We start from the raw sequence: 18,018 nt of genomic DNA, 5'->3' as shown, positions 1-18,018 counted from the left end.
TTTGTTTTGTACCCTATTCAGTGCATTTATTATATATATTTTGTGATGTGTATTGCAGAAGACAGGTAAAGAGTATATACACTGTTAATCTTTGTTTGTTTTCGTATGATAGTAATACCCGTACTCATATGTGGTGTACATTTTTGTCTGAAGTTGGAAAAAAAAAAAAAAAAAAAAAAAAAAAAAAAAAAAAAAAATAATATATATATATATATATATATATATATATATATATATATATATATATATATATATATATATATATATATATCACATCATATATTTATACAGCTGTATCCCTATGCTATATTCTTTCTTTGATGATAAGTGTGTATCCTAAGATTAAATATTCATAACTACATAAGGCAAGTGATTGTACTGAACTGTTGATGGCAAAATGAAAATTTATTCTCTAAATTTTAAATACGCTCCCTTCTTATTTTTTTAGCCTTTATTAGTAACAAATACAATACCTATAGCAATGTTTTGAGAAGGGAAAATAATCAGTCACGAAAAGTAATAAAAAATTACCAACGACGAATTCGGATGAAAATGAAAAATATAGTTAACTTTTTTCACATTGCCATCATGATTTTTTCCTGTTTTGACTGAACAGGTCATTACGAACACACTTATTGCTTCATGATTATGGCATGTGGAAATGCCTATAAAGATGATACAACAGAAAATATAAACAAAAATATTTTTAACGTTAACCAGAACGGGTTAAAGATAGTTCATAACCTTATAAATAGATGTTTGCCGTCACACAGAACATAAGGGTTACGCCAAACTTTTAACATTTTTGTAAAATCGTTTTCCTCAACCTGGTGTACCACTAGAAAATTTTAAGGACTTATTTAACACTCGCTTATTACCAGTTACGTGACTTGGTTTTGCTTTTTAAGATGATTATGTAACTAGATATAAAACAATGTTTTTATTTAATGACAATTTATTTCTTTACAGAGAATATAAACTGAGTATATAATGCCTCTGTTCATGCTAGTCCCAAAAGGCCTTAAACAATGAGAGTAATTGAAAATCAGGCCGAGTCCATATTCACTGTCTACCAAAAATCCCAGCTAATGCCCCACACTGCAGTTATAACGGTAACGAAATACCCATCGTAACTGATATGGTAGCATCATGGTATGGTAACAACTACTGCTTCCCAGTTTTAGTTCTGTGAAAACGCTCTGGATACAGCAACTTGTTCATCTTCTTTGGTAGATTCCTCCAGAATTCCAAGTCCTGTAGAAAAGAGATAGAGGTTAATTCATGCATAGCAAATACTCATACTTGAAGCTACATACAGTTACACGAAGGCTCCGTTCAGTATGCCATGTCACACTGAAAGGCAATTGTCAAAATCTCATTTATGGAGAAGAGAGAACTGAAGAAAGAACCTTTAGCACTTCAAAGGTAAGTAGGCACAGAGTGAACATCTGAAGGAGTACTAGATTCTTTCTAGGTCGTTGAGAAACTGATAATTAGTTGGGAGAAAATACAAGCAATGTAACGTGTGTATAGCAATATCTTGAAGAATTTTTACAGTATATATGATAGATGTTTACCGTGATCCTTATTACTTATCAATAGGCTAGGTCTGTATTACCGATACCAATGCTCAAGTAAGGATTTTACACATGTAGTTTGAAACATTACTAGTAATATGTCTGAAATATACGACATACATACTTTTAAACAAGACACGAACACTATAGTAAACCTACACTATTCATTGTTCCTAAGTATTATTGTCTAAGAAAAACCCACACCAATATCGTGAAACGTGTGTAGGTTTTCATTAATAACAAGATAGGTCAAATATGTAAGCAAATCCTCAGGTCAAAAATGTATGCAGATGTATCCTAGTGTGTACAAGGCCTATGAATATGATATCTATGTACCTGGTGATCATCGAAGACCTTCATGGTTGGGGATGTGGTGATGCCGAGGTAAGAAGTCTTCGAGACCTCAGTCGGTGTCCATTTGAATCCCATTGACATATCCGGCGTTGGGTCGCTGAAGATTGTTAAATTCTTTATATGCAATCAATTCACACAGCTATGCTTTGTTACAAGTGTTATATCTTTTCAAAATTAGGCTGCATTGGTATTAGGTACTTGATAAGATTTAGATTTGGTTGTAATTGTTATGGCTTAGGTATAGGGATCTCTTACCCAGTAGCAGCAAAGTTGGTCCAAAGGTCTACCATGATCCGAGAAACGAAGAGATCTTCTTCCTTACTCAAGCTGATATTGAGATTGTCAAAGTTGAACAGGTACTGCAAATCGTCCATGTGGCTAACATCTGCGTGTATTTGAATAGTATAGTAAGGACAGTAAAAATCTGTGACATAGAAAAGGCCAAACTGCACATTTATAATGAAGCAGGTCACTATATCAATCAAGTTTCTAGTCTAAAATCACAATAAATATAAATATAAATATAAATATAAATATAAATATAAATATAAATACACACACACACACACACACACACACACACACACACACATATATTACATATACATATACGAACACACACAAGCAAGCAAGCAAACAAACACACACGCCTACATACACATATTCACGTGTATTTGCCGGTAATAATAATGATGATAATATTAACAATTATAATAATACAAGTCCTTGCCATTCAAAATCCAATCAGGTGTAGGTCCCATGTATAGGTCTGTGAAGGTGTATTGCCCACGATGCTGCAGCTCGTAAGCGTAGACACGATTACCAAAGGCGATGTCTCTTGCATGGTTTTCTATAGCATCCATGATGCATATATTGAAGAAGCAGTCACCAATTAGCTTGGAATGAACAAGATTTAAATTAGGCCAAACTAGTGATCACGAGAGAACATCTCACCACTATGGGTTGTGATAATGAAGTGAGTTGTGATACTTATGTGAGTTGTGAGTGCCATATTGTGATGCCGACATATACAGGATATGATGAAAATATTATCGTACCTATATTGTGATAATTATATGATTATATTATATATATACTGCCTTTTGTGTGATATGTTACACCATGTGAAATATAGAAGATTATGTTTAGTTTATATTGCTGTGTAGCATATCGCCTATGTAAAAGAGTGAGATTCTCTGTATAATTTGTAGAGTACAATATTTTATTTTGTCTCTGTAGTCACACGTCTGGCAGTAGCACTCTCGGGCAGAAGCTGACGCGTGGTGCACAGGACTATGAGGAACTCTCTTTTATTTTTGTCAGAGCTGATCTCCAATGAACCTACTTTAGTTTTAATTGGTGTATTCTTCCCCCTCAAGCATCGTAGAGAAACACCAAACAAATATATATATACGAACACGACACAGTGAGTATACAAACAACCACCTTCATGATTCTATTGCTAACTCCCTTTGTTTTCCATATATCAGAACAATAGTCAGTGCTACTATATATTCTCTTATTTTCACTTACAAAAAAATAATGAAAGTGCAATATTTTCTAAGAGAACGCATCTTGTTAATCCAAGAAACACATATGCAGGTACACACGGCTCAGATACTTTTCACAGATTGAGAAGAAAACGAAAATGAAACATAAAATGAACAATCCTAAAATGGTCATGTTTCCAGGCTTACCTTGACCAGGGTGTTGACCTTGCTCATGTCAAACTCAATGGGACCCATGTAACGGTGGAAAATGAGGCGGCCAATGAAGTCGATGTTGTCGTCCCAATAATTTAATCCCATTAGATAGGGCCCCACTGTTTTGAAGTTTTTTATCAGAGCGTCCACTGTGCCGTCTTGCAAGAACGCTGAAAGACAGAAACGCTCGGGAAACTGAGTTTCAAACTGGTCAATCACTCAATATCGCCACATTATCCCAAGCTATATGAGACATGGGAGTAACCATACACATACGGCAAGCAATTTATGCTCCTACAAAGTCTATGAAAGATGCTGACCCACTTACTTCGGACATTAAGAGTGCCTTCATCCCGTGTCCTGCCGGCGATAATGTCGACATGGTTGTAGCGGCCTTCCCTGACCAGTGTGGCTGGATGGTCTGGGAGAAACTCACCATCCACGCGAGGACTCATCACATAAGGGCTTGGCTTGGAGTTGGGCAAGAAAATGGAGTTTAGTTTTATTTTACTCTAATAACTAGGTTTAGGGATGGTAGAGAATTCATTTAATGCATTTTTTAGAACTATGCTTGTGGATGGGCGGTAAAATCAGGCTTCCTATCTTTACTTCAATAGCTGGGTTTGAGAATGGGATGAATGAACAATTAGTTAAAATCAAGATTGGTACTACAGATGCAGGTTAATATGGTGTCAAACTGAATGATAAATGAAAATAATGTAATAATAGGAACAAATATTAGAAAGTAAATGTTCACAATAGAATAACTTTAAGAGAATGCAGTAATTCTTCTGTTAACATGGTAAATGCCAAAGATATAACTTCGAGAGGAAGCCAGCTTCCTTCATAAAAGCTAGAATCTCATGTCGGAGAGTGAGGCACCTTTCTCCCAAGTATTAGAGAAAGGTGGAAGGTACTGTTCTGTCCCCAGCACCAGAATCGATGCCGTTCTCGCGATACCCGAAGACAGGGCCAAAAAAAAGGAGTTTGAAGTTCAGTTCACTGAACATAACTGAAAATAAAACAGCCCTATATTGCTTGTTGAATGTCAGAAAGTCCTGTCAGATCCAGAGACAAGTTAAATAGTGATGCGGGTATGGTAAGGGTTATTATATATTGTAAGACTATGCTTTGAATGAAAATTATATTTGTATGGAAGTAGGTTAAGTTATAGGCACAGGTATGACAAGTTATGCGAGCTATGGTTTAGATTTAAAGTGGGCGAGAAAAGTAATCGTGGAAGAAAACAGATTGGATGCAGTTAGTAACAATGAGGGAATCTTTTTCTCGCCTGTAAAGGGATTATGTTCACCGTTAATGACAAAGATAGGTCTTCCAAACCGAAACTTTAGAATGGAAATAAAAGGGTAAATAAAAGTGCTCTTCAAAGATACCCTGGATGGCTGAAATACTAATTATGATTATTTTTTATCTTCTAGGGAATGATAAAACTATTAATATACTCCAGATGATGTTTTGTTCAGCAGGAATACGATTACGACTTGGTAGTTTATAGGTCTATTATCCACAAAATAAGTAAATTATCAAGAGAATTTAATTGTAAATAGTCAATTCTGTCGACCATGTTGGCATTTACTTTTACTTTTGCGATGTCATGAAACTGTAGCAAGCTTCCTCAGGAGGCAGTTTGAAAATGCTTAGATAGATAACGAAACCAAACCAAATATCTGACCAAGAGGTTCTATAAAAAAAAGTTTTTTTTTTTCAAGTTATAAAGTAATGCACCTTATAATCAAAACTTCGCTAGAATAGGAAAATTGTCCGATTTCGTCTTTTGCCTATTTGGACCCTAGTGGGAGAATAAGATTGGGGTCAAATAACAAAATAAAACAACTTTGCCGTGTTCAAATCCTACCAGTTTGAGCAATGCAGCAGACAGTTGATCAACAGGGATCTTCTTCAGGCAGTCAACAAGGTCTGCAGAATTCGGATTCTCTGTCGTTCCAGGACAGTCTAAGAAGCTACCGATCTGACCCGCTATGTACCTATGGTCCTCCCGAATTGCCCAAGAGCACAGAGCCGTTCCTGACTGCATGATGGCTCGCTTAAACAAACCTATGGCAGTTAAGAAACAATAGTGAGGTGAAATACAATTTTCAAAAGATTAATATATAATGATGTAATATTTCCAATGAAGCCTGGCATGGAAGTTTGAAATAGTTCTCATAAAACGGCCAAACAAGTTTTTGCTTCATCTCGCTTTTCCAAATATCAGTGAAATAAACTGAAGCAACTGCAGGGGGAAACAATTACAATATCTTTATCATTTGTATCTCTTTTGTTGAAATATAGGTTTTAATTTTACCATTTGACATTGGAGACAAAATGTGGTAGTGCACAGACGTGGCTCCTGTGTTGTCTCCAAAGATGGTGACCTTGTCTGGGTCACCACCCAGGTCACGGATGTTGTCCTGAATCCACTTGAGAGCTAAAGTCTGGTCCTTTAGCCCTAGGTTGCCTGGGAGCTCAGAGTCCCCAGTTGAAAGGAATCCTGCAAAGTCAGAAGCAAAGTGTTTTGAATTACTAAGAGAATGAAAAGGAAACACGCATTTCTTGTTCTCACTTCATCATACCTGGCAAACCGACAAAATGTCACTCACAATCACGAGGTTAGAGAGAGAAAAAAAAAAAGAAAAAAAAGAATTTAATTCATATTTATTTCTTTTCTTCTCCCAAAAGATCTGAATGCTTGTTATGTCCAATAACATACGTGAATTGAGGCCCCAGACTAAAGGCTCGTGATGTGAAATGTGTATTGTGCACTGCATAACCAAAACTATAGATAAAATACATAAAGCAGAGGCTCTAAAATGATATGACATTTGCCAGTGAGGTCAGTCAGACTTGTTAAAACACGAGCTTGGGGCTCGGATGTATCTGTGACAAAGCATGAACGATCGAATCGACTGCGAAGGGAAACTTTGCCTACTTGTTTTGGGAGACTCTGTTGGAAGAGGAGTGTATTGTTAGACGTAACGGGCTGAGGGGGAAATCACAAAGAATCGATCCCACTTGGCTGGGCCAAAAGGAGTACTCAAAAGGTTTGCAGAGGTGGAACGAGTTAAAGGATGTGGGTGGAAGGAAGATGAGGTGGTTTGGAGCGAGGTAGTAATGTGTGGAGGAGGACATTAGGGATGAAGGGAAGTAATAAGGGGGCAGAGGTAAAAACAGAAGAAGACTGTGCAGTAGATGATAGAGTAGAGGGCGTTTGGAGAGAGGAGGGGGTATATTCTAAAGGTTGAGTAATGACCCTGGTGGACAGACCTGACAGCAGACATCGAGGAGGGGTCAGAGCCATGGTCAGAGGTTATGCAAAGAAATCAAATTCAAATAGGCTAGTTACCCTAATAAGGGTCATTTTGGCCATAGTGAGCCTGAAATAAATGGTGGAGAAGAAACGGTCTACCCCTCAGGGTTCCCATACGAGTAAGGGCTAGGTGATTTACCAAGGAAATACTGTACCCATAGCTCCCGGATGCTGCTCAGGACTGACACAATGCCAGCCTTTCATTCTTTCAGCACGGATATCACACCTTAGCAAGTGGACGTAAGAAGTGGATGAAGAAGAGACGGAAAAGGAAAGTGGGAGAAGACCATAAAAAATTAGTTGAAGCAAGGGCTGAGGTCTAAGGCAGGGTGATCCCTACATTGGGCCTTAGTGTCCGTCTAAGCCCCCCCTCCCCGTGAGGTCAGTCAGGGTTGGTAATGTACGAGCTTGGGATTCGAATTGGAGGTAGTACTTATCATCTCGCGTTACTCCTCGTTATAGTCTTGGGTCGTTTCACTCGACTCCTGCTAGTCTTGATCTTTGGCATTATACTGAACTCCGTCCCTAAAACACCATGCTACAGTTGCCTACATCTATAGATGCTAGCGTCTCCTATTGTGGATCGCAATGATATCCAGTAACTCAATAAATCAAATGGCTCTTATCTTTTCAGTTATGATTATGAATAGTGTAATGGCCCTGATTACTACAGAACAGGAACCTTGTGATAAAAAAAAATCAGTTCAGTTATATGTGCAGGATGTCTGCAGGTTCAGCCTTGTTTTTTGTTCTGCGAATAGGAAAAAGGACAACGAAAATGCGAAACAGCGCAAAAGGACGTGTTTGCAAACCCTCAGCTGGACTCAACAAACAGGTTTTGTACTTTTTAGACTTTCAGGGTTGTGAATTACGTGATATGTCGCGAAGGAGGATCCCCTGTGCAAATACTCTGACGAATTCAACCTATCGCCACTTTATCATTCCTTAATACTATAGAATCCCATTGTACCACAGTAAATGTGACTGGTACTGTGCGTAACACAGGACTTTGAAGGAATATTAATACAGAATGGAGAATATGAAATACATCAAATATTGGCTGAAATGTCATAGAGATATGTATAATATTAATAAAAATACATGAATGCACAAAAAACATACACAAAAGAAAGAAAGAAAAAAAAAAACTATACGACCCAGGATTCCGATACGGCCCTGAACGGTGACATACACCACGTCCTTCGCAACTAAATACTCTGGTCGATATATATCCATGCTACCCATTACGAAGCCTCCGGGGAAAAACCACACCATGACGGGGAGGTCCGACTTGTACGGCTGCAAATGAAGGTCATAGTAACTGTAAGAAAACTAAGAAAGATGCAAAGAACTGTCAAGTAAGGTTTCGATTAAAATCACCGAAGAACGTGACTAGTCTTAACAATCACAATACAATGATGATAATTATGATAATGAAGAACTTGGTACTAACATCAATCGAAATGCAGTATAGTATATAAGAATAAGAGTACCATTAATCATTATCCTCACAGTAAAATTACAACACCAAGAACAAAAACAACAACAGTAGAAGCAGCCTGCGAGATTTAACTCCGGGACCAACTTACCCGAGGTGTAAACACATTGAGAAACAGACAGTCTTCACTGGTCTTCATAGGGTAGAACGGCTGAGGACATGCGGGCGGGGCTACCGACCCATCCCTCACGCCTTCCCACGCCCCGGCAGGCAACGGGTCCTAGGGGGAGGGGGAGAGCATGGAAAATAAAAGTTAACTGCCGTTGGGTATCCAAGGGGTCCTGGTGGGTGGAGGAGGGGGGGGGTGTAGAACAAAATAAAAGATTGGCTGCCTTTGGGTGAAAGAAAGAGGGAGGGAAAGAAGGAGAGGGAGAATATGGGGGGAGAAAGGAGAGAGGAAGAGGTATGAGAGAAGTGACAAGAGGTAGGAAAGGAATAGAAGGGAATAAGAGGAAGGAGGGAGGAGGAGAAAGAGGTAGAAGGATAAAAGGGAAGGAGGAGGAGAGGAAGGAAGGAGGAGGAGGAGGGGAAGGAAGGAGGAGGAGGAAAGGAAGGAAGGAATAGGAGGAGAGGGAGGAAGGAGAAGAAGGAGTGAGGAGGAGAGGGAGAGGGAGGGATGAGGAGAGGGAGAGGGAGGGATGAGGAGAGGGAGAAGGAGGGATGAGGAGAGGGAGACGGAGGGAGAGGGAGGAAGGAGGAGGAAGAGGAATCTACCTCTCACTCAATCAATCTATCTACCTCTCGCTCAATCTACCTACCTCTCACTCAATGTATCTATCTACCCCTCATCTACCTCTTTCTCTCGATTTATCTACCTCTTTCTCTTATCTCTCTCTCTTTATATATATATATATATATATATATATATATATATATATATATATATATATATATATATATATATATACATATACACACACACACACACACACACACACACACACACACACACCTCTCTCTCTCTCCCTCTCATCCTATCTATCTACCTCTCTCTCTCAATCTATCTACCTTCCTCTCTCTCTACCTATCTACTCTCCCCCACCCCTCTCTCTCTCTCTCACTATCTCTCGCTCTTATTCTCTCTCTCTCTCTCTCTCTCTCTCTCTCCGAACAAGTACAAAGAAGGTTTAAGAAAGGGATCGGAAGTATTAAAAAGAACGGAAGCCACTGCTACACACACACAACACACACACACAACACACACACACACACAACACACACACACACACACACACACACACACACACACACACACACACACACACAACCTGGAAGCCTCATCTGACCTCGGCCATGTACAAAGACCACAAGGGGACAAGGTATGGACTGGCAGTGACCCCCCGACGATAATCTGAGGCCTCCTTTCAGCAAATACGATAACCCTATAAGACTGAGAAAGGTAAACGACCTTTGGAAACTAGAAGGCAAGGTAGTGTAAAGGTGGCCTCGTCCGAAACGCTTACGCAAGACAGGAATAGACGATAGAAGGTAGAGTAAAGGGTACTAGGCAGGAATACGCAATAGAAGGCAGATTTGTCCATGAGGACTACGACTCGTTCGAAAACCTTCCCCAAGACCAGGGCGACCCAAGACCCCGTTTCCTTCCTGCAGCTCACCTCATGTCGCTGGCAGCACTTACCTTAAACCTCAGATTCCCGACGGGAGGTTCGGCGTAGGGAATGCCTTGGAACTTGTAGAAGGACTTCCCCCCCTTGGCCTCAGCCCGGCTGCCTTCGATGATACCCTGCGGGAGCTGGACCGAGACCGTTTCCTCTTCCGCTGCTGCGCTCAGCCATAGCAGGACAGCGGACACCACCAAGAACCGCATCTTGCCCCTGCCAAAGAAAGTCACGTTGTATTTCAGGGAAACTGTTCCAAGTGTCAGTTGCCACCGGGGGAGTGTCAGAAGTCGTGCCAATTCACGTGCCTCTCTTGCTCGTCTTTCCACTCAGACGATGCCCCAACTTGCTTCTCCTCAACAGCCTGAACAACAACTGACTCTGTCGTGGATTCCCCAGCTTTTGAAGGGCGGAACGGGAGGGGGAGGGGGGGATGCTCTATTATCCTCACGTGATGCCACAGATTGTGGTCAAAGGGGGGGGGGGCTGCCATAATCCTGTGATGTCACGGTTTGTGGTCAGGGTTCTACATTACCTTTTACATATATAATGTGTTTGTATGTATGTATTTCGTTGAATGATTTTATCCCAGTTTCCAAAGATAGCACTCATCATGACACAGCAAGACCCATTTCCTCTGATAAACCTCTGTTGCCAGTACATAAAATTTCGATTTCTCGATTCAAAGCGGACATCAAACAAAAGACAGATTGATAATCAGCGATGTGAAAAAGTAGGGAGCAGGCGTATAATGGGCCAGACTCTCTTCCTCCTAAGGAAAGCAAAATTAGGCTCAATCGCCCAATTCGCTGCAATCAGAGCTTGTTATGCGAACTGGCGCTGCGTGGCAACCGAGGCGACAGGCCTACAAGGAACAGTGGCTTACCAGTGATGTATATGTATTATGTATACATTTATGTATCTATGTGTATACATATACATATATGAATATGCATTACATTATAATCACACATACAAATAATCTATCTACAATATTACATATGATGTACACTCTACAATCTACATATATTACATATTATGTACACTCTACAATCTACATATATTACATATGATGTACACTCTACAATCTACATATATTACATATGATGTACACTCTACAATCTACATATATTACATATGATGTACACTCTACAATCTACATATATTACATATGATGTACACTCTACAATCTACATATATTACATATGATGTACACTCTACAATCTCATAATTAATATGATTACACTCTACAATCTACTATATTACATAGATACTCTACAATCTACAATATACATATGATTACACTCTACAATCTTCATATATTACACATATGATGTACACTTCAATCTAACATATATTACATAGATGTACACTCTACATCTACATATATTACATATGATTAACACTCTACAATCTACATATATTACATATGATGTACACTCTACAATCTACATATATTACATATGATGTACACTCTACAATCTACATATATTACATATGATGTACACTCTACAATCTACATATATTACATATATTACATATTTTACATATGATATATCTAAATATAATATATATATATTATATATAATTATATATATAATATATATATATATATATATATATATATATATTATATATATATATATATATATATATATATATATATTATATATATATATTTATATATATATATATATATATATATATATATATATTATATATATATATATATATATATATATATATATATATATATATATAAATATATATATATAATAGATATATATATATATAATTATATATATATAATATATATTATATATATATATATTATATATATTATATATATATATTATATATATATATATATATATATATATATATATATATGCATATATACTATATGTAGTAGGTTCTTTTCTTAAAAAAGAATCTCTCAAGATGTTTTGAAAAGATTCTTAAGATTCGATTTACTTGTTGCAATAAGTGTCTTGGGGTAAAACAAAGTGAAATGAAAATAAAAAGGTTTATTTTACACAGCATATATGGAAAGTATGTATGTATGGTTAATAACAAATGTACAAAAAAAAAAAAGAAAGATACAAGTACAAATAGCGTAATAGTCTTTAATTAATCCACAAGTTCCAGCTTCAAGGTTCCAGGGTTTCTCCCTAGAAGAGGTCTTGAAATATTCTATTTAAGAAGGGGTTAAAGGTCGGGATAGACAACCAACAAAAAAAGGCTGAAATAACAAAAGGGTAAAAATCAGAATAAAACATTTCAAAGTTATTTCAAATCTTTACAAAGAAAAAGCATTTCCTCTTGGAGGAGGCAACTTACGAGTGCGGTGGGTGCAATGAGAGTGACTCCTATCCCTTGTACTCTAGGTGTTACGTCACCTTCGACTTACCCTCAGGCATTTTACGCACCGAAAACCTCTGGCTACGCATGCTCGTTTGCGTAAGGCCAATTACACACGTAACAATTGTTGCGGTAAGATGAATCCGCCGACAGTGCCCCCTATTTAAGTTAATAATCAAGAGATTTTAACTAATGCAGTTGGTGTTTCCCTATTTACACATTTATACAGGACAGCGACTTAACAAGTCCGCGCCTACATTATCTTTACCCCTAATATATTCAATAGAAAAAGAATAGCATTGTAATGCCAAAGCCCATCGCATTAATCTACCATTTGAATTTTTCATGCTGAAGAGATAAGATAGTGGCTTTTGGTCTGTTTGTAGGATAAACTCCTTGCCATACAGGTAAACTCTGAATTCATCTATAGCCCATACAATAGCCAGACATTCCCTTTCGATAGTGGCATAGTTTACATCACGGTCAAGTAGTTTCCTGCTTGCATAAGCAATGGGCATCTTACAATTGTTCGTTTCTTGTAAGAGTACTGCTCCTACCCCAGTGTTGCTGGCAACTGTACGAAGATTAAAGACTTTAGTCATATCTGGCAAACAAAGTACTGGGTTAGACATGAGAGCCTGCTTTAGAGATGTGAAACTCTCAATTTGTTGTTGATTCCAATTAAGTTTGTTACTGCTGGTTCACAGCAGTAACAACAGTTATATATATATATATATATATATATATATTATATATATATAATATATATTATGTATATATATATTATGTATATATATATTATGATATATATATATATATGTATATATATTATATATATATATATTCATAATATATATATATATTTTATATATTAAATATATATATGTATATATATATTTATATATATTTTGTATATATATTATTATACTATATATATACATATATATATATAATATATATATATATATATATATATAAATATAAAAATTTATATTTATTTTAAAAAATATAAATATAAGATAAATATATATATAGAAAAAGGTATTATTAAATATATTTAATATAAATATATTATTTATATATATATTCAATTATATATATTATATATATATAAAATATATATATATATAATATATATTAATTATATAATATATAATATTATATATATATAATTATATAATAATATTATATATAAAATAAAAATAATTTTTTATATATATAAAATTAAAAAATTTTTTTATTTAAAAATATATATAATAATTATATATATATATATTGTCAACAATAGTAGCAAGCCCGGATGACACTTACACCTCCGCCCAAGACGAAGCCTTCCCCTTGGGGCAGGACGCAGATGCAGCCCGGCTTTTTTTTTTCGCACGGGAACAAACACCCGTCCCAAAGGGGAACCGCCGCATAAAAGGACACGTCCGAAGGCGAGACAAAAGAGAGGCACAGCAACGGCCCAAGCCACACAGGGTCCAGCTCCACCACTCGCCTCCCCCCGGGGCCCGGGGGGGTCTTTGGGGGGTTCATATCTGTCGTCAAGAAAACCAGCAAGCTAAGCCCCTTTTCACTCCCCCACCCAAGCCCATCTCCGTCTCGCCACATTATGAGCGGTGCTCTAATCTCCGTGCACTCTATTCTGGGGGCTGCGGTGGCCACTCGTTTAAAAACGGGGCGAAGTGGTGCCCCCAAACCACTGTCGCTTAATCGGGCGAAAGGGGGGCCCTTTTTTCGTTAAAATTTGATGGCAGCGGTTTTCAAAAAACCTCACAACGCCAACGCATTTTCCCCTCCAGCTCGTCCTCGCCGACGCCTGTCCCCGACCACGCGAAGGCCTCCCCGCCTTTTTTTAACGCCCGCCACGCTCCCAAGTCCTTTTTGATCACCCCTCCCCCGACCATGTGTCCACTATTTCGTGCTGACCACTCACGCCTGTGTACCTCCTGACGAAGTCGTGAAGAGTATCCTCGCATCTACTCCGCCACACTCGAAAATCGGCTCACCTGCCTCGTAATCTTCGCGAACCCTCGTCAACACAGCCAGGAGGCCAGTTCTACCAGCACCAACAATAACTCGTACTATAAAAAGAAATGCCCTTTAATGCCAGATAATTTTTGCCCCCCTATACCCCCCCACACTTGTATAAAAGTTCCCTTCTTTCAAACAAGACAGCCACTTCGAACGCCCACTACTAACTCTTACTAATAATCTCCCTGCAAAAATGTTTTGTTTGTTTTCAACACAATACACAGGACAAACCTAAGTGACACGACCCTCATTTCAACCTCATTCCCCAGCTCTAACCATCCCGTAATTGGTTTTGTTTTTAGTTTTTTTTGCTAATATAATTTATCCAAAGATCGCACAATTAGCATATTTTTCTCTAGAACAAAGATTATTTCGAGTTAATTTAATTATTTTTTGTTTGGCTGCTCTATATTTTTATTCAGTTTTATTTGTGTGGGAATTTAAAAAATTTATCTTTTTTTTCTCTTATATGTTTTTCTAAGTAACACGTAATTATTTTTGTATTTTATTTCGTGTTACACTATCGTTTTTTTATACACTGTTTTTTCATATTCCCGGCTAATCTGTCGTCGTTCACAGTAGATTTGACACTGAGATCCTTTTATTTACCTACCTCCCCATCTATCGGAATTTCACTCTAAGTTTGCATTTTACTTGTCCCACCCTATGACTAATAACTGCCCCAAATCTTTTTAGGGACGTCCTCCGAAGTTCGATATTTGCCCTCGAAAAGCGGGAGTTGATGCTTCTTAGTTTAAGGTTTTGGTAAATATGTACTGAGGTAGTATCCCAGTTGAAAATAATGGCAACCATGGAGACACCATGCTTATATAGGCTTACCGGTTCATTCACCGAAGTTAATTTTAACCCCGGTCATGGCCGTAACAAAGGGAAACCCTGCCCCCGCCGTACCGAGAATTACGTCATACGTTTGAAGCGCGAGACGCGCCCGTTGATTTTTACCCCAAATTAAACCCCGGGTCATGGCCGTAAACGAAGGAATCCCGCGCCCCCCCAATACACGTCAACGATTTAAGGCCCAGATGCGCATGTTAGAATTAAGTCAGGGGCCCGCGCCTGTGTTTGAAGATATATCGCCTAATTACCCAAAAGATATGGAATTTTTATTCAATTAACTTTTTTCTTCAAATGATGGACCTTATGACCGAATCCGACAATTTCCCCCAAAAATTAAACCCTTTCTTGACAGTTACCTTTTTGTGAAAATTTTTTCTTATTATGCCCCTTTATTTTTCTTTCAACTTAGTAAAGGGGATTTTACAAAACTCATATCATATCCCTTAGCCCCCTTTTCTGGCCTGGTACACTTAATTTCAGCTTCTGAAGCATTTTACCCTCCCCCGCTACTGAAAGGCACCTCAGTGCAAACCTCGCCCCACCCGGGTACCGGCACGCGACGGCCTAGCGACCCCCGGTCACCAGGAAAACCCTCTGTAGATACCAAAAAGACCCCCTACCGCATCGTTTCAACGTTACAGGGCGGTCGAGGACGAGCCCCTTGCGCGGGCACCGAGCGAGTCAAACAATACGTAGCAAGTCCGGGTGTACACTTCACCTCCGCCAAACACGAAGCCCTTTTTTCCTTTGGGGAGGGGTGCAGCCCGGCTTTTCCCTTTTTGCACCCGAACAAACACCTCCCGAAGGAACCGCCCCCATAAAAGGACCGTCCGTAGGCAGAGACCACAGAGAGAGACAAGCAGACGGCCCAAGCCCCACAGGGCAGCCCCCACCACCTCGTCCTCCACCCGGGGGCACGGGGGGCTCTTGGGGGGGTCTCATATCTGTCGTCAAAATAAAACCAGCAAGTAAGCCCCTTTCAATCACCCACCCAAGTCCATCTCTGTCCGCTCACATCTAAAAGGGTGCGGTGCTCCCAATCCTCGTGTCACTCATATTTGGTGGCTTGCGGGGCCACTGCTTAATCTGGCGGGGAAATGGGGCCCCCAAAATCAGTGTCGCTTTCTCTGGGGGCAGCGGGGCCTTTTTGTTTAAAATATATATATATAAATTATATATATATATATATATATAATATATATATATAATATATAGTGTGGTAAACACGACAGAACGTTCACATTAGTACGTAATGAATGGAAAAATAGGCAGGACCGTGACGTAATCAGTGACCTTTACAAACCCAAACCGCAAAAAAGCAACCAAGTCCACAACAAATAATCAAAACCCCAAATCATTTAAACCCACTTTTACATGTGCATTTTTGTTGTACAGACGCTATAAGAGAAAAATGAAAAATAATGAGTCCAAAACAAGTATCCCCCAATGCAGGGACCGGTGAATAGATTTAAAGATCACAGCATAACCAAAACAACCTTATCGGGGAAGTGAAAGCAGGGTTAATGATCACGAGGAACCCCAGCCCTAGTAACGAGGCTAACGCGCACACCCCGCGGTTTAAAAAAGGGCTAAAAACAGAAAAATGACCACGAAATGATTTAAATAAAACAAATCTGTATCCGAAATCATTATCATAGCCAGTGATTCAGACGAGATCCCTCCAATGCGGGACATAGATCAAGATCACCGCGTAATCACAAAACCCGGGCGAGGTGAAAGAGGTTTAAATCACGAGGCAACCACAGACCATAGCTAACGATGGCAACGCGCACACTTTTGGTTGAAAAGGTGTATCTAAAAGAAAAAGACCAATATCCCTAACCGAAATCATTTCCCGGGAAAGGTGTACAGAGACTCCCCCCGGCCCTTCCCAAACCACACCACAATATTACCATGTTTAAACTTGAACCGAGATTTAGAATTGTTCTGTTAAGAGGGAAAGGGAAAAACCCTCTTCCTAAGATGAAAATGTCAAAATCAATAAATAGGCAACAGGCGCTAATGACCGATAATTTTTGCCCTTTTCCCCGTACAGAGATAAGAAACAATTAAGGTTTAAAAGGGTTATAAAAACTGTTATACAATATAGGTTTTTTTTTTTGATGTATAAACACATACAATGCGCCACACACACACACCCAAACACACAACAACCCACACATTTTTACCCCCCATAGATGCAGAGAAAGGGAAAAAAAAAAAACCCCTTCCTACATACTATCCTGGCTGGCGAATCCTTTTGTCTTCGTTAAGTCAATGAGAGGAATCAAGCATCTTAACGGGGGCGGTTAGGGCGAGGGAAAAAAGTTGAAAAGGAAAAAAGGGGAGACATTTTGGTGGGGGAAAAATTTATTTATTCCAACCGTGGAACAAACCCCCACCCCCGGGGTATACAAGGAAGTGGGGCAAACGGGTGGAAAGCCTCGGGCAAAGCAGGTTTTTCCCCCCCCACGCCGAATTGGGACGGCAAACGGGGGCGACAGTCTTTTTTTTCGCAGAGGGCACGGTTCTCCCCCCTTCCTTCGCGGGGGACAGCTCATTTTTTCGGTCACAAATTTTTTAAAAAATTTGGCTTCGGTAACCCCCTTCTTAAAAAAACGCAACAAAAGAGAAAATGCATTTTTCACCCAAAATCAAAAAAATTTAAAAAAAATAAAATAAAAAA

General features: G+C 38.7%; 1 protein-coding gene across 1 annotated transcript; it reads right to left on the bottom strand.

Annotated features, from left to right (window-relative positions):
• Positions 1 to 927: 927 nt before the first annotated feature.
• On the bottom strand, positions 928 to 10,295 carry LOC119570520 (cholinesterase 2-like; the record flags this gene model as incomplete). Its single annotated transcript, XM_037918222.1, is given in 11 exon segments — positions 928 to 1,254; positions 1,914 to 2,028; positions 2,187 to 2,316; positions 2,662 to 2,827; positions 3,629 to 3,804; positions 3,963 to 4,104; positions 5,511 to 5,710; positions 5,961 to 6,146; positions 8,120 to 8,261; positions 8,552 to 8,680; positions 10,100 to 10,295. Coding segments are annotated over 11 exon segments (1,672 nt in total), but the record flags the coding sequence as incomplete, so codon positions are not given.
• Positions 10,296 to 18,018: the final 7,723 nt, after the last annotated feature.

The sequence above is a fragment of the Penaeus monodon genome, unplaced genomic scaffold, assembly GCF_015228065.2.
Source record: "Penaeus monodon isolate SGIC_2016 unplaced genomic scaffold, NSTDA_Pmon_1 PmonScaffold_2983, whole genome shotgun sequence".
Lineage (NCBI taxonomy): Eukaryota > Metazoa > Arthropoda > Malacostraca > Decapoda > Penaeidae > Penaeus > Penaeus monodon.
Note: the sequence above shows the minus strand (reverse complement) of the source record. Positions and strands in the feature narration are given on the sequence as shown.